At 40.8% G+C, this 15028-nt stretch overlaps 1 protein-coding gene across 3 annotated transcripts in view; it reads right to left on the bottom strand.

Annotated features, from left to right (window-relative positions):
* Nucleotides 1-15028, bottom strand: part of SLC6A20 (solute carrier family 6 member 20) — a 54004-nt gene that overhangs the window by 23802 nt on the left and 15174 nt on the right. For all 3 annotated transcript variants that reach the window (XM_036758343.1, XM_036758344.1, XM_036758345.1), the window contains exons 2-3: nucleotides 13620-13760; nucleotides 9402-9493 (exon numbers count right to left, since the gene is read on the bottom strand). In XM_036758343.1, coding sequence (XP_036614238.1) covers nucleotides 9402-9493; nucleotides 13620-13760 — 233 coding nt within the window. The remainder of the gene's footprint in view (nucleotides 1-9401; nucleotides 9494-13619; nucleotides 13761-15028) is intronic.

Here is a 15028-nt window from a genome sequence, read left to right as displayed (position 1 = left end):
TATGCTTGAAATTCTTTTAAATTTAATCTGCATTATTAATATTTCCATCACTTTCTGAAGTGTAGACAATAAACAAAAGAATAAATCAAGCCCTGAGTTATAGCATCTGCCATATTTCAAGATGTAAATGTTCACATTGAAAATTTAGCAATTACTTCTCTCTAACCATATAAACATATGAAGCAACTAGGTGGCACAGTGGATAAAGCTTGTGCCTGGAATCAAGAACACGGAAGATCAAATCTGGCCTCAGATGCTTATTAGCTGTGTGACTCTAGGCAAGTCACTTAACCCTGCTTGCCTCAGTTTCCTCATCTGTAAAATGAACTGGAGAAGGAAGTGGCAAACCACTCCAGTATCTTTGCCAAGAAAATCCCAAATGGGATCATGAAGAGTCAGATATAACTGAAAATAACACCACAACAAAAACATATGAACTGGCTCTAACTTCACTGGTCCATTTCTTATCCCTGTAGATATTTTAATGGAATTTACTTTATTATCAATTCTTCTTGGTTGCAGATGGTTTCTGTGGATTTATTTTGTTCCTTATATCCTGTCCACCACACACACATACCCCTCTTGACTACATCTTTCATTGGGAATTTGAAGGCCATATTGTAATGTAATCTTAATTGCTGGCTTGAGTCCTCACCCAGAAGCTTAGGAAGGACAGTGATGAGCTGGAAGGAGACCAGGATGTTGAGGGACCTCGAGGCTATTGTTATGGTTCGTACTTCGTTTTCAAAGAGGACCAATGACATCAGGGATGATGTCTCGACTCATTTTTGAATTGAATTTAAGTGAGGCAGAGCTGAACAAAGTCATCAGCCTCACTCTCTCTTTCAGAGTCATTGAAGTCCAATGGCAAGACATAGGTCAGAATGACTGGCAATGACTTGGGAGAAAACTAGCTCACCTGTCTTTCTCTGTCTCTTTTCATTTCACCAAAATAAAGTTCTCGAAGGATGAATGTGTTTCAGCTGTCATAGACTGGACTCTCTTTCACTGAAAGTGAAGTTATTGAAATTGGCTTTCTCCCCCCATTACTAGTAGTTCAAGTCACCACCTAGACCTGTAAACTCAAGTGTCCTAATCACCAAGGCCTACAAGCTCGGCATTATCCTCAACTCCTCACTCACATTGATCTCACATTCAATCCACTGCCAAATCTTGCCATTTCAATACATATGAAGCCCACTGTCAGCCTCTTCCATACCTGGCCCCTTCCTCCCTTTCCAGTCTTCTCATAACTTACTCCCCTCCAGGCAGTCTATGGCCCAACCACATTGACCAGCTTGCTGCTCCTCAAACATGAGGAGCCCATCCCCCCTGTCAATGTCTACACTGGCTGTTCCCCATTCCTGGAATGCTCTGTCTTCCTCATCTTCAACTCTTAGCTTCCTTTGTTGGCTCAAATTTCTTTTTCTGCAGGAGGAGCCTATTCAAATGTCTCCATCTGCTAGTGCCTTCCCTTCTAGTCCTCTTCCATCAAATCCCAACCCCCCACTCCAACTCCCAGCCACTCTTAGACTGGAATACTCCAAGAAGTTGTCACCATTGCCATCATCATCACTATCAGCATCATCACCATCACCATCACCATCGCCATCATCACCACCATCATCATCATCACCACCATTATCATCATCATTAGCTATGGGCACTCCCTCCACCAAAGGCAGATCACAACCTCTTTAAAACTTAGTAGAATATCTTTAAGTATTTCTCTAGCTGAAAAATTCATTACAATAAGGCTCTTTGAATTTAGACATACTGGCTGGTACATTGCTGTTTCCAGCGTGGGAGAACCTTTCAGAATTTGCACTCTGGCAGTGTTTCCAAGAAGGTCACGTCCACCCATGGGTATTCTGGTAAATGTTTAGCAACTGGCTCTTGGAAGGGGGTATTAAAATGTGCATGACACACTTAAGGATAATCCGCATTATTAACATTTTTCTCCATTACTTTCTTAAGGCTAGACAATAAACAAAACTATAAATCAAGCCCTGGTTTTTAAGTTTCTTGGCGCTGGAGGGAGCTTCAGGACACCCTTGCAATGAAGACACCCCACAATGAAGAACCAAGGAAAGACTTTTGTGTAGGTATATAGGTTCTGGATTTTCTAGAGAGCATCCAATGCCAATGTCTCAGCTCATCCCCTGGAGATCATGGTGAAGTACATAAACCGGAAGCACAGGCAGCTCCCTTGGGTTTTTTTAAAGGGAGTAATATCACATAGTGTAACCAGACTCAACATCTCTTTCACTCTCTTCTGCTGTAGGTATCTCGTAGCACTGCACAGATTCCCTCACTTTTCCTAGACGGAAATTGCTTTTTCCTGCTGCTCGGGGGTGCTTGCCTCTCCTTATGCCCCAGGGTGTTGAGGTGTAAAATCTGTCACTTTCTTTGAGCTCCGGGAGGCAGAAATTCCAGATTCCTTTTACTTTCTGCTCCTCTACCCCCAAGGCAGATATTCAAGTAGAATCCCTGATATAGCCCTGAGCATAACATTAGCCCACTTCTACAGAGGGCTTGAAGGTTTTCAAAGCGATTCTTAACAACCTTGGGAATCTATAATTGTTACGCCCATCTCACAGATGAGAACACCAAAGTTCAGAGACGTAAAAGTGACTTGCCCAGATTTTCAGGGCTATAACCCAGATCTTCTGATTTTCAGTGCTCTTAAGAATATTTTTATAATTATGTTTCAAAAGAATTGGTTTGCTTTGTAATCCTATGCATTTAAAAATATTATTCTGAGAAAGAATCCAACGGCTTCACCAGGGGTACATGATGCAAAAAAGGTTAAGAACCTCTGCCCTACACCATGCTGACTCTCAATAGTTCTTGTCAAGGAAAACACATAGACTAATTCTAATAACAATCTCGAATTAGAGATGGAATTAGCTTAAACCCACATTCGTCATCATCAAAGAACATTTATGAAGCACCCTTTGGACAAAACAAGTAAACAGTGGCAGATCAAAGCAGCTGATTCAGGAAATCAGAACAATAGGAATTTAATAAAACAGCATGCCAAGGAAAAACAAGGAAGGTCTCTCTGGAGCACTAGTTAATTGCTAATGAATCTCATAAAGTGGTCACATGTATTTGGATTCACACTATTTGAAATCATAATTATGTAAACTATGGTAATTCGTCCTAGCCCAAATAGAACAAAGCAGCGTCAACTCGAATAATGCTATCACTTTTCAGGATTCACACTAATTTGGATCTAACTCTAATTCCTCTGCCTCCTCAACACAGCAGGAGAGAGGCACATCAGTTCATTTACTGAAGGGTATTAGAAGCTAGTGTGCAAATTAGTCTCTGCTTAGTCATGTCTCTTTTTTTCTCAGCACAGTGGCAGTTAGAGGGTACTAGATTCTTGTCACAGCAATTGGACAAACACTGAAATTTTAAGGTGCAAGGTTGGTCATTATCATTCAAGTCCAGACTAGATGCTGTGACTCAAGATACAGCCACCACGGTCTTTTTGGTTTGTTTGTTAACTTTTTTTTTCAATCAATGAATATCTACCCATTTCCTTTGCTTTCCTTTTTCTCCTAGCTCCCACAATTAGAAAATTAAAAAAAAAAAAGAAACAACCCCATTACAAAGATGTATAGTCAAGAAAAACAAATTCAAACGTTGGTCATTTTAAAAAATAATGTGTCTCCATCTGTCTATGACCTCTCTGTCAGATGGGCAGGTAACAAGTTTCATCATGAGTCTTTTGGATTGAGATCGGTCACTTCATTGTTCAGAATTCCTAAGTCTATTTAAGTTGTTTGTCTTTACAATATTTGGCTATTGTAAACATTGTTTTCCTGGTTCTGCTCACTTCACTCTGCATCAGTTCATATAAGTCTCCCCAAGTTTCTTTGAAACCATGCCCTGCCTGATGATATTCCATCACATTCATATACCATAATTTATTCAGCCATTCTTCAATGACTGAAGATCGATGGGCACCCCCTCAATTTCAAATTCTTTGTCACTGCAAAAAGAGCTGTTATAAATATTTTTATATATATCAGTCCTTTCTTTGATCTTTTTGGGAGTATAGATTTGCTCTAGAAATCACTGGATGAAAGGGTATTATTCACTGTTTAATAGCTTTGGGGGCATAGGTCTGAATTGCTTTCCAGAATGGCTAGACTAGCTCATGGCTCCATCAACAGTGTGTTAATGTATTTGTTTTTCCTAAAATCTCTCCAGAATTTATTTTTCTTTTTTTTTTTATCAATTTTGCCAATTAAATTGTTTTATTTAAGACTTATCACTTCCTTAGTCTAGTTTCCCTCTTATTCTCTCCATTACCCTTTTACCCCTTTCCCTCCTGTGTCCTTATTAAGTGAAATGTGTTTTTGTACCCAACTGCGTGTGTATATTTCCTTTCTTTGACCAGTTCAGATGAGAGTAAGGTTCAAGTTTCACCTACTTCCCTTTCCTCTTATTCATTGTTATATAGACTTCTACTTGTACACCTCGATTATGTGACATAGTTGTCCCCATCTTTCTTCTCTCCTTCTCTCCCTCCCCCCAGAATGTTTTCCTCTTCCCTTCCCTTTCCACTCTTCTTTTTAAAATCATCAAAACATAACACAACTACTCTCAGACTCTCTGTTGAATTAGATATCCTCTGTGATCGGGACACATATACCATCTCCCCATGTTAAATTGTCAAGTTTGCCCTTGTTCATGTTTACTTTTTTGTGTTTCTCTTGACTCCTGTGTTTGCACTTCCAAGTTCCTACACAGCTCTGATCTTTTCACTAGGAATGCTTGCAAGTGTTCTGTTTCATTAAAGACCAATCCCTGCCGCACTCCCACCCCCAAATAGGATTGTATTCAGTTTTGCAGGGCAACTTATTCTGAGTTGTAAGTCTATATCCTTTGCCTTCTGGAATATTGTATTCCAAGCTCTCTGCACTTTTACAATGGCGACTGCTAGGTTATGTATGATTCTGACCATGACTCCTCAGTACTTAAATTCTTTCTTTTTGGCTGCTTACAGTATTTTTTTTTCTTTGATCTGGAAGCTCTAGATTTTTGCTATAATGTTCCTAGGAGGCTTTTTTTCCCCAAGAGACTAATGCATTCTTTCTATTCCTACTTTGCCCTCTGGTTCTAAGATATATGGGCAGTTTTCTTTTATGATTTCTTGAAATATGATTTCTTTTGACCTGGGTGTGGCTTTCAGGTTGACCAATGATTCTTAAAATATCTTTCCTCTATCTGTTTTCCAGGTCAGTTCTTTTTGCTATAAAGTGTTTTGCATGTTCTTCTCTTTTTTTCAGTTTTTTGACTTTGTTGTAATATCTCTTGTTTCATGGAATCATTAACTTTTATTTGGTCCGTTCTAATTTTGAGAATTTGTTGTTTGGATAAGGTTTTGAAACCTCTTATGCCAAGCTGTTAATTCTATTTCCAATTCTTTCTCCCATAGATTTGATTTCTTTTCCAATATTTTATTCTGGCATTCTCATTCTATTTATAAAAACATTTTAAATGCCTTTAAAAAACCGTCTTGTTTCATCTGTTCTAGGAATTCTAGTTGAACTTGTGCCCAAGCTGTATTTTCCTTTAAGGCTTTATTTGTATATGTTTGGGCATTATTCTCTTCTTCTGATTTGATGTCATCAGTATTCCTATCACCACAATAGTTTTTGCTGATGGAATCTTTTTTTAAATTGCTCCTGCCTACATCCTGACTTCAGACTTTATCTTAAGGCCAAGCTTTATACACTCCTATGAAATGCTTGGGCTGCTTCTGCTGCTTCTTTCTTGGGATATTGAGTTTTACATTGCTCCAAGATTTCAGGGTCAGCTTTTGCTGATGGCCTACAAGTTTTCAGCACTCCTAAAATGGTCCAGGCCAGGGCAAAGTTGAATTTCTAGCCTTCTGGTTTGAGCTCTGCAAGTTGCTTGCAGCAACATGTCTGTGGGTTTGCCCCAGTTGGAGTTTCAGTAGACAACTACTGGACTCAGCCATCATCAGCAACTGAAAGGATCCACTGGTTCAAGGGAAAGAAGAGCAGCTTCTCCTTTGGTCTGGGATTCCTGCCTAGATTATTCCTGTACAGGCTTCAGACTGGGCTGGAAGCTGGAAGTGATACTTCAATTCACTCCTGGCATCATAGCCACACAGTTGCTGATTGTGTCTGAGTTTGTCCCCTGCTTAGTACCTAGGACCTAGGACACATAACACCTTCTCATCACACAATGCCACCCTCAGCACAGTTCCCTCTTCAGTCCACTCTACATTTGTGATCTGGGCAGTGAGTGACAGAGCTATCAGTTAATGCCTATTCCTGCATTCTGCATAAGATCAGACTCCTCTATGCTGTGTCTGGCCCTTCTTGCCCTGACATACAACCTTTCCCTGCTCTAGAGCACTCCCAATAGCCATCCTTGGCTAGACCCTATCCCCCATGACTACAGACCTCACTATTGGTCTTCCTGTGCCAAGCTGGGCTGGCAATAAAATCACTCTCTGTGATTATTTCTTGTATTTCTATATCAGGACTTCATCTGCTACATTTTCTAAATCTGTGCGGAAGAGAACTTGACTGTATTTCTTTCTGCTACTTCACCTGCCATAGGTTTACATCTCTCCCATTTGCATTTCCAGCTACTGAAAACTGCATCTTAGAGACTCCCCAAGAGACTCTCATCCTCTCTGAAAACTGGGTGCACTGGAAGCTTATCTACTCAATCAGCATTCATGCTGGGTGACATCTCCATGTTGCGAATCTCACACACAGCCTCCTGAGAAGTATAGTTCAAATAATTTGCCCCAGTCAACAAGACTCCAAGCATTGCAGTAACATGGAGTCCCTCCACGAAGACTCTACTTACGACTGACTGAATAAATAAATATTAAAATGATTCATAAAGTTCAACAATCTTCGGTGCTTGTAATGTGTGTGCTAAAGTATGCACAGTTTCTCAGAGTGGTAGCTCATTATCATGAGATTTCATTTTGGGTTAGTGGATCAACAAAGAGGTTAAAGACAACTCCAAAGAAAATTGCCCTCAGAGTAGCTAATTTCTTTTTGAGGATCTGCTCAAATAGAAGCTCCAATTGACCAAGACTCCATGTTGGAGGAGAAATAATAGCTGATATTTGTGTTTTATGGTTACTAAGTGAGATTATCTTATAAAAGACATATTACCCTCTTATTTGATCCTCATCACAGGTATATAAGGCAAATATTATTAATCCTATTTTACAAATAAGAAAACTGAGACTCACATCAAGGGACTTGCCTACAAATATTGGATCTAGGACTTTAACCCAGGTCTTCTGACTCCAAATCCAGTGTGCTTTTTATTATATAGCATTGCCCAAGATTTATAGGATCATAGATCTCAAGCTGGAAGGGACTTCAGAAGTCACCTAATCTAACCTCATTTTACAGATGAGGAAACTGAGGCCCAGAGGGGTGAGCCCACTTTCATGTAAATATAGATTTGTTTTTCATTAAATTTAATTTTTTTTCAGTTCTGAATTCTCCTTCCTCCCCCACCCATTGAGAAGTGAAAAAAAAACAGAACCCATGACCTATTACAAATATGTATGTGTATGTAAAAGAATATTCACTTCACTATACACTCTGAGTCACTCTCTATCTGGAAATGGATGGCATGTTTCACCATGGGTTCTCTGGAACTGTGTTTGGTTTGACTGTGTTGATCAGAGTTCCTAAGTCTTTCAAAGGTGGTTATCATTGCAATATCATTATATAAATTGTCCTCCTCATTCTGCTCACTTCATTCTGTATCAGTTCACATAACTCTTCACAAGTTTCTTTGAAACCATCCCCTTCATAATTTCTTACAGCACAATAGTATTGCATCACAGTCGTATGTCATAATTTGTTCAGCATTCATCCCCCAATTGATGAACATCCCCTCAGTTTCCAATTCTTTGCTACCAAAAAAAGAGCTACTATAAATATTTTTGTTCATGTAAGTCTTTTTTCTCTTTATTTGTTCTCTGTGGAGTATAGACCTAATCACTTTGTCAAAGGGACAAATATATAGATTCTAAGTATGGGTTTTCTGAGTCAGGCATGTGAGTATTTTTAAGACACTAGAAAACTCAAGGCTACACTCAGAGATGTCTAGCCATGAATCTATGATTGCTCAAATCTCACTGAGCCCAAAGGCTGGTCCATTTTGTCATTAGATCAGGCTTGAAGGAAAGGAGACCAAGTTTTCTTCCTCTCAAGTGACTATTACAATGTATTTCCTGTTTTCTGTTTCCTTGCTGGGTGAAAAAAAGAAAAAGAAAAGGGAGGGAGATGTTAATGGGCCTTTGCACTGGACTTGGAGTCAGGAAGACCTAGGTTCAAATCCTCCTTATTACACTTTGCTAGCTGTATGACCATGAGCCATCATTCATCCTCTAAATCTTAGCTTACTCTTCTGTAAGATGGGGATAATAATACCCACACTCCAGGGTTATTGTGAGCCTCAAATGAGAGAATATACACAAAACATTTTGCCACATTTAAAACACTATATAAATGTATGTATATTATATTATATTATAATCATACCATACCGTATCGTATCATATCACATCACATCTTATCTTAATATTATATTATGTATTATATAATGTATAATATGTTACATCATAAATGTATTGCCTATTATTGTTACTATAGGAAATAAATGCCTTGTTGAGTCGAACCATCAAATTGGAGGTGAGGAATAGGCATCAGTATCATGGCAGGGAAGTGAAAAAGCAGAGGTTCAGTCAGAGGAAGGAAAGCCTATGGGGAGACAGAAAGGAGCCCACATAAATAACAAATATTATCCCTGAGGGCTGGCTTTAGCCTCTGGAAGGGGACAGAAGAGATAAGAAGCCCGTCTTACCCAAAGTCAGAAAACAGAGAAGGACCACAAGAAAAAAGCATGGGAGCAGCAAAGGTCATCACATCCCTTTGATGATAGAAATTTCATTATATTTTCCAGATATCTTCTCATAGACTCTCTCCTACTCCCCTTTATTTAAAATATCCTTTATGGAGCCATGTGCAAGAAGTTTGCACCAGTGAATCCCCAGAAGTTATGGAGAAAACAAAAATATAACTGTGTGGGGAGGACTTCCTTTGGGGGCCCATCCATCCTCAAATGGAGACACTTGTCCCAGACCTCCCACTCTGATCCCTCCCCCTCATTACATTGTGTTTTGCCCTCAGCTTATTGCAATAGAAGTTTTGGAGTATTCTCCTTGTGCTGCTGCTAATATAATAATGCTGTCCAGATGAATGCTATGCTTCCCTTTCCCCAGGGGACAAATCAGGGATAGACCCTGATCTCAGCTTCTGTAGGACTCTATCCCCTAGCCTTGGTGCATGTGCCAAAGCTTCCCTAGTTACCTGGAATGAATGGAAGAGGTACCAAAAGGCCCAGGAGTTAATCACATTGTAGTACGTGGCGACGAAGAAGGAGACGACCACACTGGCCATGCCTGAAAGCAAGATCAAGGACAAAGCATTGATGGGCTGGTTTTCTGCTCTGCAGGCAGGATGATGGCTGTGCACATGGCACTGGTCCTACAAGGCTTAGGGCCACGATGAGCCTACAGAGCTTGTCAGCTTGTAGGGAACCCACATAACTAATGAGCCAGCCAAAGTGGGGTCTACTCCCTGTTACTCCAAGCACGCCTTATGCATTCTTATCTTGTAATGCACCAGCATTTGCACCATTTCCCTTCCCAGGATTTCTCTCTCCTTTCCTCTCCTCTCTCTTCTTCGGCATCATTTCTATACATCCTTCACATCCTAACTCCAGCCTCCAGCCTCCGTGCAACCTGACCGTCCCAGTTCATGGCAATGTCTCAATATTCAAAACAACCATCCTGCTTCATATTTGTGCCACCCATTGGACATTTACATAATACCTTATGTTCTTAGTTTACTTTTTACATGTCATATGATCTGTATCTCTAGAACTGGGACATCAGAGGCCATCTAATCCAATCTCTTCATTTTACAGGTTGGGAGATTGAGGCCCAAAGAGGTGAAGTGGCTTGCCCAAAGTCATATGGGTCCTGAGCTTCATAGGAAGGATTTGAGCCCTCTGACTTCAGAGCTAACACTCTTTCCACTGTATTGTGTTTCATCTTCCTAATGAGATCACGAGCTTTTGGAAGACAGAGACCCTGTCTTGTATTCTTCATATCCCCCTAATGCCTTTCATGATTCTTTACATATAGTAACCCAGCAGGTGCTTAATAAATATTTGTTTATTGAAACTGTGGCCAATTCTCCTTCTCCTTCTAGAACATATTAAAGGAATGGTTTGTGAGCTTTTGGAAAGAAAAACAGTGAGCACTAAAAGCCAAAATACATGGCTTCATCAAGAAGATGTGCCTCAAGTTCCACATCTGTGAAATGGGGATAATAACAATCCTCACAGGATTTTTGTGAGGATCAAATATGTAAAGCTCTTTGCAAGTCTTAAAGCTCTATATGAAGGCTAGCTTTTATTATTATCATCTTAATTATGATTGTTGCATTTTTTGGTTTGTTGTTCAGATGCGTCCAATTCTTTGTGACTCCATTTGGGATTTTCTTGGCAATGATACTGGAGTTGTTTGCCATTTTCTTTTCCAGCTCATTTTACAGATGAGAAAACTGAGGCTAACAGAGTTAAGTGATTTGCCCAGGGTCACATAGCTAGTAAGTGTCTGAGGCTGGATTTGAACTCATGAACATGAGTCTTCCTGACTCCAAGCTCATTGCTCCATCCACTGTGCCACCTAGCTGCCCTCATTTGGTAATGTTACTAAGTTAAAGGGTCACTCAAAGTATACTAGAATTTCAGAAAAGCATCTGACAAAGCCTTACCTCCTATTCTTGTGGACAAGATGGAAAGAAATGGGCTGGATGATAACATAGTTAAGTAGATTTCAATTTTTAATCCAAAGAATGGCGAGTAATGGTTTCCTTTTGAGGTCTCTAAAGGAGTGCTCGAGGAATCTATCTTCATTCCCATTCTATTCAACATTTTTACCAATGACTTGGAAGAAGGCAACAGATGTCATACTTATTCAGTTTGTGAGAGAAGGAGCAAACATGCTGAATAATGAAACCAGAAACATCCTGTGGGGCAGCCAGAATCTGAAGCCACAGTCATCAGACCTTAGTGTCTACAGTGAGGGAGGTGATCATCCCACTGCACTCTGTCCAAGACTAACCACATCTGGAATGTTTGTTCAGTTGTGATTGCCCCATTTTATGCTGGAATGTGTCTAAAAGAGAGTGATTAGGACAGTGAAAGACATAGGGGACATAACATACGAGGACTAGTGGAGGGAATCAGAAATGTAGAGAAAAGAATGTTTGGAGAGCACTAGAGCAATCTGCAGGCATTTGAATGTCTGTCACATGACAGGGATTTTCCTTGCCCTTCTTGGCTCCAAAGAACAGACCTAGGAATAATGAATGGAAGTTGCCAAGGTATAGATGTAGGCTCTTGGTGAGGATTCCTATCACAGTACTTATTTTACTGATTTCTTTAGGTGGGCTGCTGAGTTGTACAGTGGCTAGAGTGCCGGACCTAGAATTAGGAAGATCTAGTTCAAAGTTCAGACATGACTTAGTAGCTGTGTAACTCTAGGTAAGTCATTTAACTTCGGATTGCCTCAGTCTCTTCAACTGTAAAATGGTGATATTAATGGCACCTAACCTCTCAGGATTGTTGTGAGGATTAAAATGAAGTAATATTTGTAAATTTCTTTGAAAAATATGAAGTTCTATATAAATGCTAGGGATTATTATTAATAATTACTTATTGCTCAATATGGACTGAAAAACAACAGATCCAAGTGTTAAAAATTAACAGTCATTCAGAGGAGAGTCACTTTGATCTCTCAGGCACCAATGCCATAGAGGTAGATTTATTTTGCAGCAGGCACGGGAGCTGACACAGCCTTTTACCTGAATATTTTATGCAAGTGTTGGTGTGCATAACTGTTTGTTTCTACTCTCTTTCCTAATTAGAGCACAGGGTGAGCAGAATATTGACTTTGACCACTGATGATGAAATACAGCCTGATTTCAGAAGGGGTTTTGGGGGCTTCCCCCATTGCCTGGGCTAGTCTATCCAGGCTGACTTGGGATCGCCTACTTTTTTTTCTGCTACTGGTAAATTATGGATCCACCTGAAATACTCCTCTGCCACTTTGCCTGTGGACCATGAGCTGGTTATTCAAAATGGTGGCAGGATAGAAGAGAAATTGGTTGCCGAAGAGGTCACTCAGTGACAACCATAGCAGAGGCAGAGGCAGAGGCTTTGCCTTCGATGTGGAGGCATATTTCTTCAGCCAAGGCAATGAGAGCTCTTTCACTGACCTATTTATATCTGCTAGCATTCATTCCCAGGAAGACATTTAGGGGAACTTAGGGTCCTAGACTCAGAGCTAGAAGGGAATCATGGGATGCCAAATCTAGAGCTTGAATGAACCCCAAGATCACTAGTCCAACCTCCTTACTTTAGAGATGAGGAAACTGAGGACCAGAAAAGATGTGACTGACAAATGGCAGAGCTGGGATTTGAACTCACGCCCTCTGATTCCAGACCCAGCATTCTTTTCCCACTGTAGCAGTGCTGCTTCCTCATTGGGAGGGGGAAACACATAAAGGAAGGAGAACTAGAGTCGTAGTCAAGAGATTTGAGCTAAAGTCACAATAGCTGGGTAATCCTAGGCACACTGACTGGTCTCACAAAGACTCAGTTTCCTCATTTGTAAAATCAGGATAATAATACTTTCATTGTCTCAAGGGTGTTGTGAGAAATGTATTTTGCAAACCTTAAAGTGCTATATGAAATATGAGTTAGTATTACTAGCACATGGTACAGCAGCCACTAGGGGAGGGGATGGATAGAGCATTAGTCCTGGAGTCAGGAAGACTTGAGTTCAAATCTGGAGTCAGACACTTATTATCTGTTTGACCCTGGGCAAATCACTTCACCCCCACCTACCTCAGTTTTATCAGCTGTAAAATGGAGATCATAATAGCACCTACCTCCCATGGTTGTGGCAAGGATTATATATTTGTCAAGCGCCTGAAATATAGCAGGAGATTAATAAATGCTTGTTTCTTTCTTTCCTAGTGGCAAGAGCTGTCCTCAGTGTTAGGAAACATGGGTTCAAATTTTGCTTCTGACATGCTAGTGAACCTGAGCAAGGTACTGAATTTCTTGGTGACACAGGCAACCATCTATGGCTATAAGTTACATAGCAGGTGCATTGGGAGGTTGAGTTTACCAAGTAAGTCACACATTCTCTCTCATCCCCAATATTCTCACCTAGCATCCAAATGACTGCTTAGTTCAGCAATTCTGTTGATAGCCAGCCTTCTCTTTTTCTTCTGATCCAGCCCTTCCCTTACTATCCATTCTCATCCCTTCCTTTCCCCTTTATTATATCCAAGCTGGTCTTTTGGGACTTTCCACTATTAGCAGATATACTTACAGACACAAAACCCAATGTTCTATGTTAGATTGAGCATGGCACTCCCTGTGGCAGCCTATACCTGCCATGATGAGGCAAACAAGACAAGAATGCAAGGATGGCAGGGGGGACTTACCAACTCCTTGAAGATAGGGGCTTATTGTCTTCCACGTCCCGATACTCCCCTGCCGCATACGCTGCCCCACTGCCAGCTCCAGAAAAAGAAGGGGCATCCCTTCCACAATGAGCATGATGAGATAAGGGACCAGGAACCCACCTGCAGGAGAAAATAAGCACAAGTCATCTCTGCCATTCAGTTAGGAGAACCAAGTGTGGTGTCCTGGAAAAAGGGCTTCAAATGGAGGCAGAGAACTTAGTTTCAAATACCAGCTCTGCTATTTGCAATGTCTCTGACCTCAGTCACCTCCCCTCTCTGGGGGATCAGTTTCTTCATTTGTCAAATGAGAGGATTCGATGATTAATCGATCATTTAAGGTTCCTTCCAGCTCTAAGCAATGACCACATGAATTTAATTGCTGCTCAATTCAGCGAATGCTTACTGACCACTGACTGCCTGGGATTCTCCTAGGTACTGAGGAAAATACAAAGATGAGAATGATCGAGTCCCTGCCTTCAATGGGCTTACAGTCTTGTAGCAGGGGTGACAGAAAGGACTATAATACAACACAAAACATCGGAATATACAAGAGAACAGTGAAATGAGAGTTCAAAGCAGGGGAGATTACTTCAGATTAGCAGGGAGAGGGTCAGTATGGGAGAGTTAGTATTTGAACTGGGGAAGGGCCACAAGGAACAGTATAAACAAAGACACAGAGGTGAGAAAGGAAAAATGTGTCTGGAGAACAATGAGTAGTCTGGTTTGAGCAGAGTGGGAGGTATGTAAAGGGGAAGGATATAGAAATAGTGTATAACTATGTGAAGGAAAATAAAATTCATTATGTGCAGGAACCACCCAATACATGCATTGGTGTGAAGTATAGGTTAGGGAAAGCCTTTGATCCTGGGCTAAGGAGTAAGCAGTGCAAAGTAATTTCCAGCGGGAAAGGGTGTTTCCCACTGGGGAGGTGGAAAATCCTGAAGGAGGTGGCCTCCAGCTGTGCTTTAAAGGAAAAGAGGGATTCTACCATGCAAAAATGAGGCACTAGGGGGAAATCCGTCGTGCCTTAGGGGCAGGAGATTCATCACCAATTTAAAAAAGAGGCAGTCATGCAGGGCTCAGGGTTTCTACTTCTACGGTTGTTAAATCATCAAACTAATGTCTCCTCTCAGTTACTCAAGATATTATTGGTCTAAAGCTAGTAAGGTCAGGTGACTAGAGTGTGATGCTAAGGGAATCCTAGATCAAGCAATCGGTTGACAATAAGCATTTGCTAAGTGTCTATTATGTGTCGGGCTCTGTAAGGGGGTGTGATGGGCAAGGAAAAACACTTCGATGAATGTGTGGAGAATGGAATGGAGTGGGGAGAGACGTAAAGCAGGGAGACCAGTTGAAAGTCTGTTGCAACAATCTGGTGAGAAGTGAAG

This window comes from Trichosurus vulpecula, chromosome 5, assembly GCF_011100635.1.
Source record: "Trichosurus vulpecula isolate mTriVul1 chromosome 5, mTriVul1.pri, whole genome shotgun sequence".
Lineage (NCBI taxonomy): Eukaryota > Metazoa > Chordata > Mammalia > Diprotodontia > Phalangeridae > Trichosurus > Trichosurus vulpecula.
This window is presented reverse-complemented; position numbering and strand designations above follow the sequence as displayed.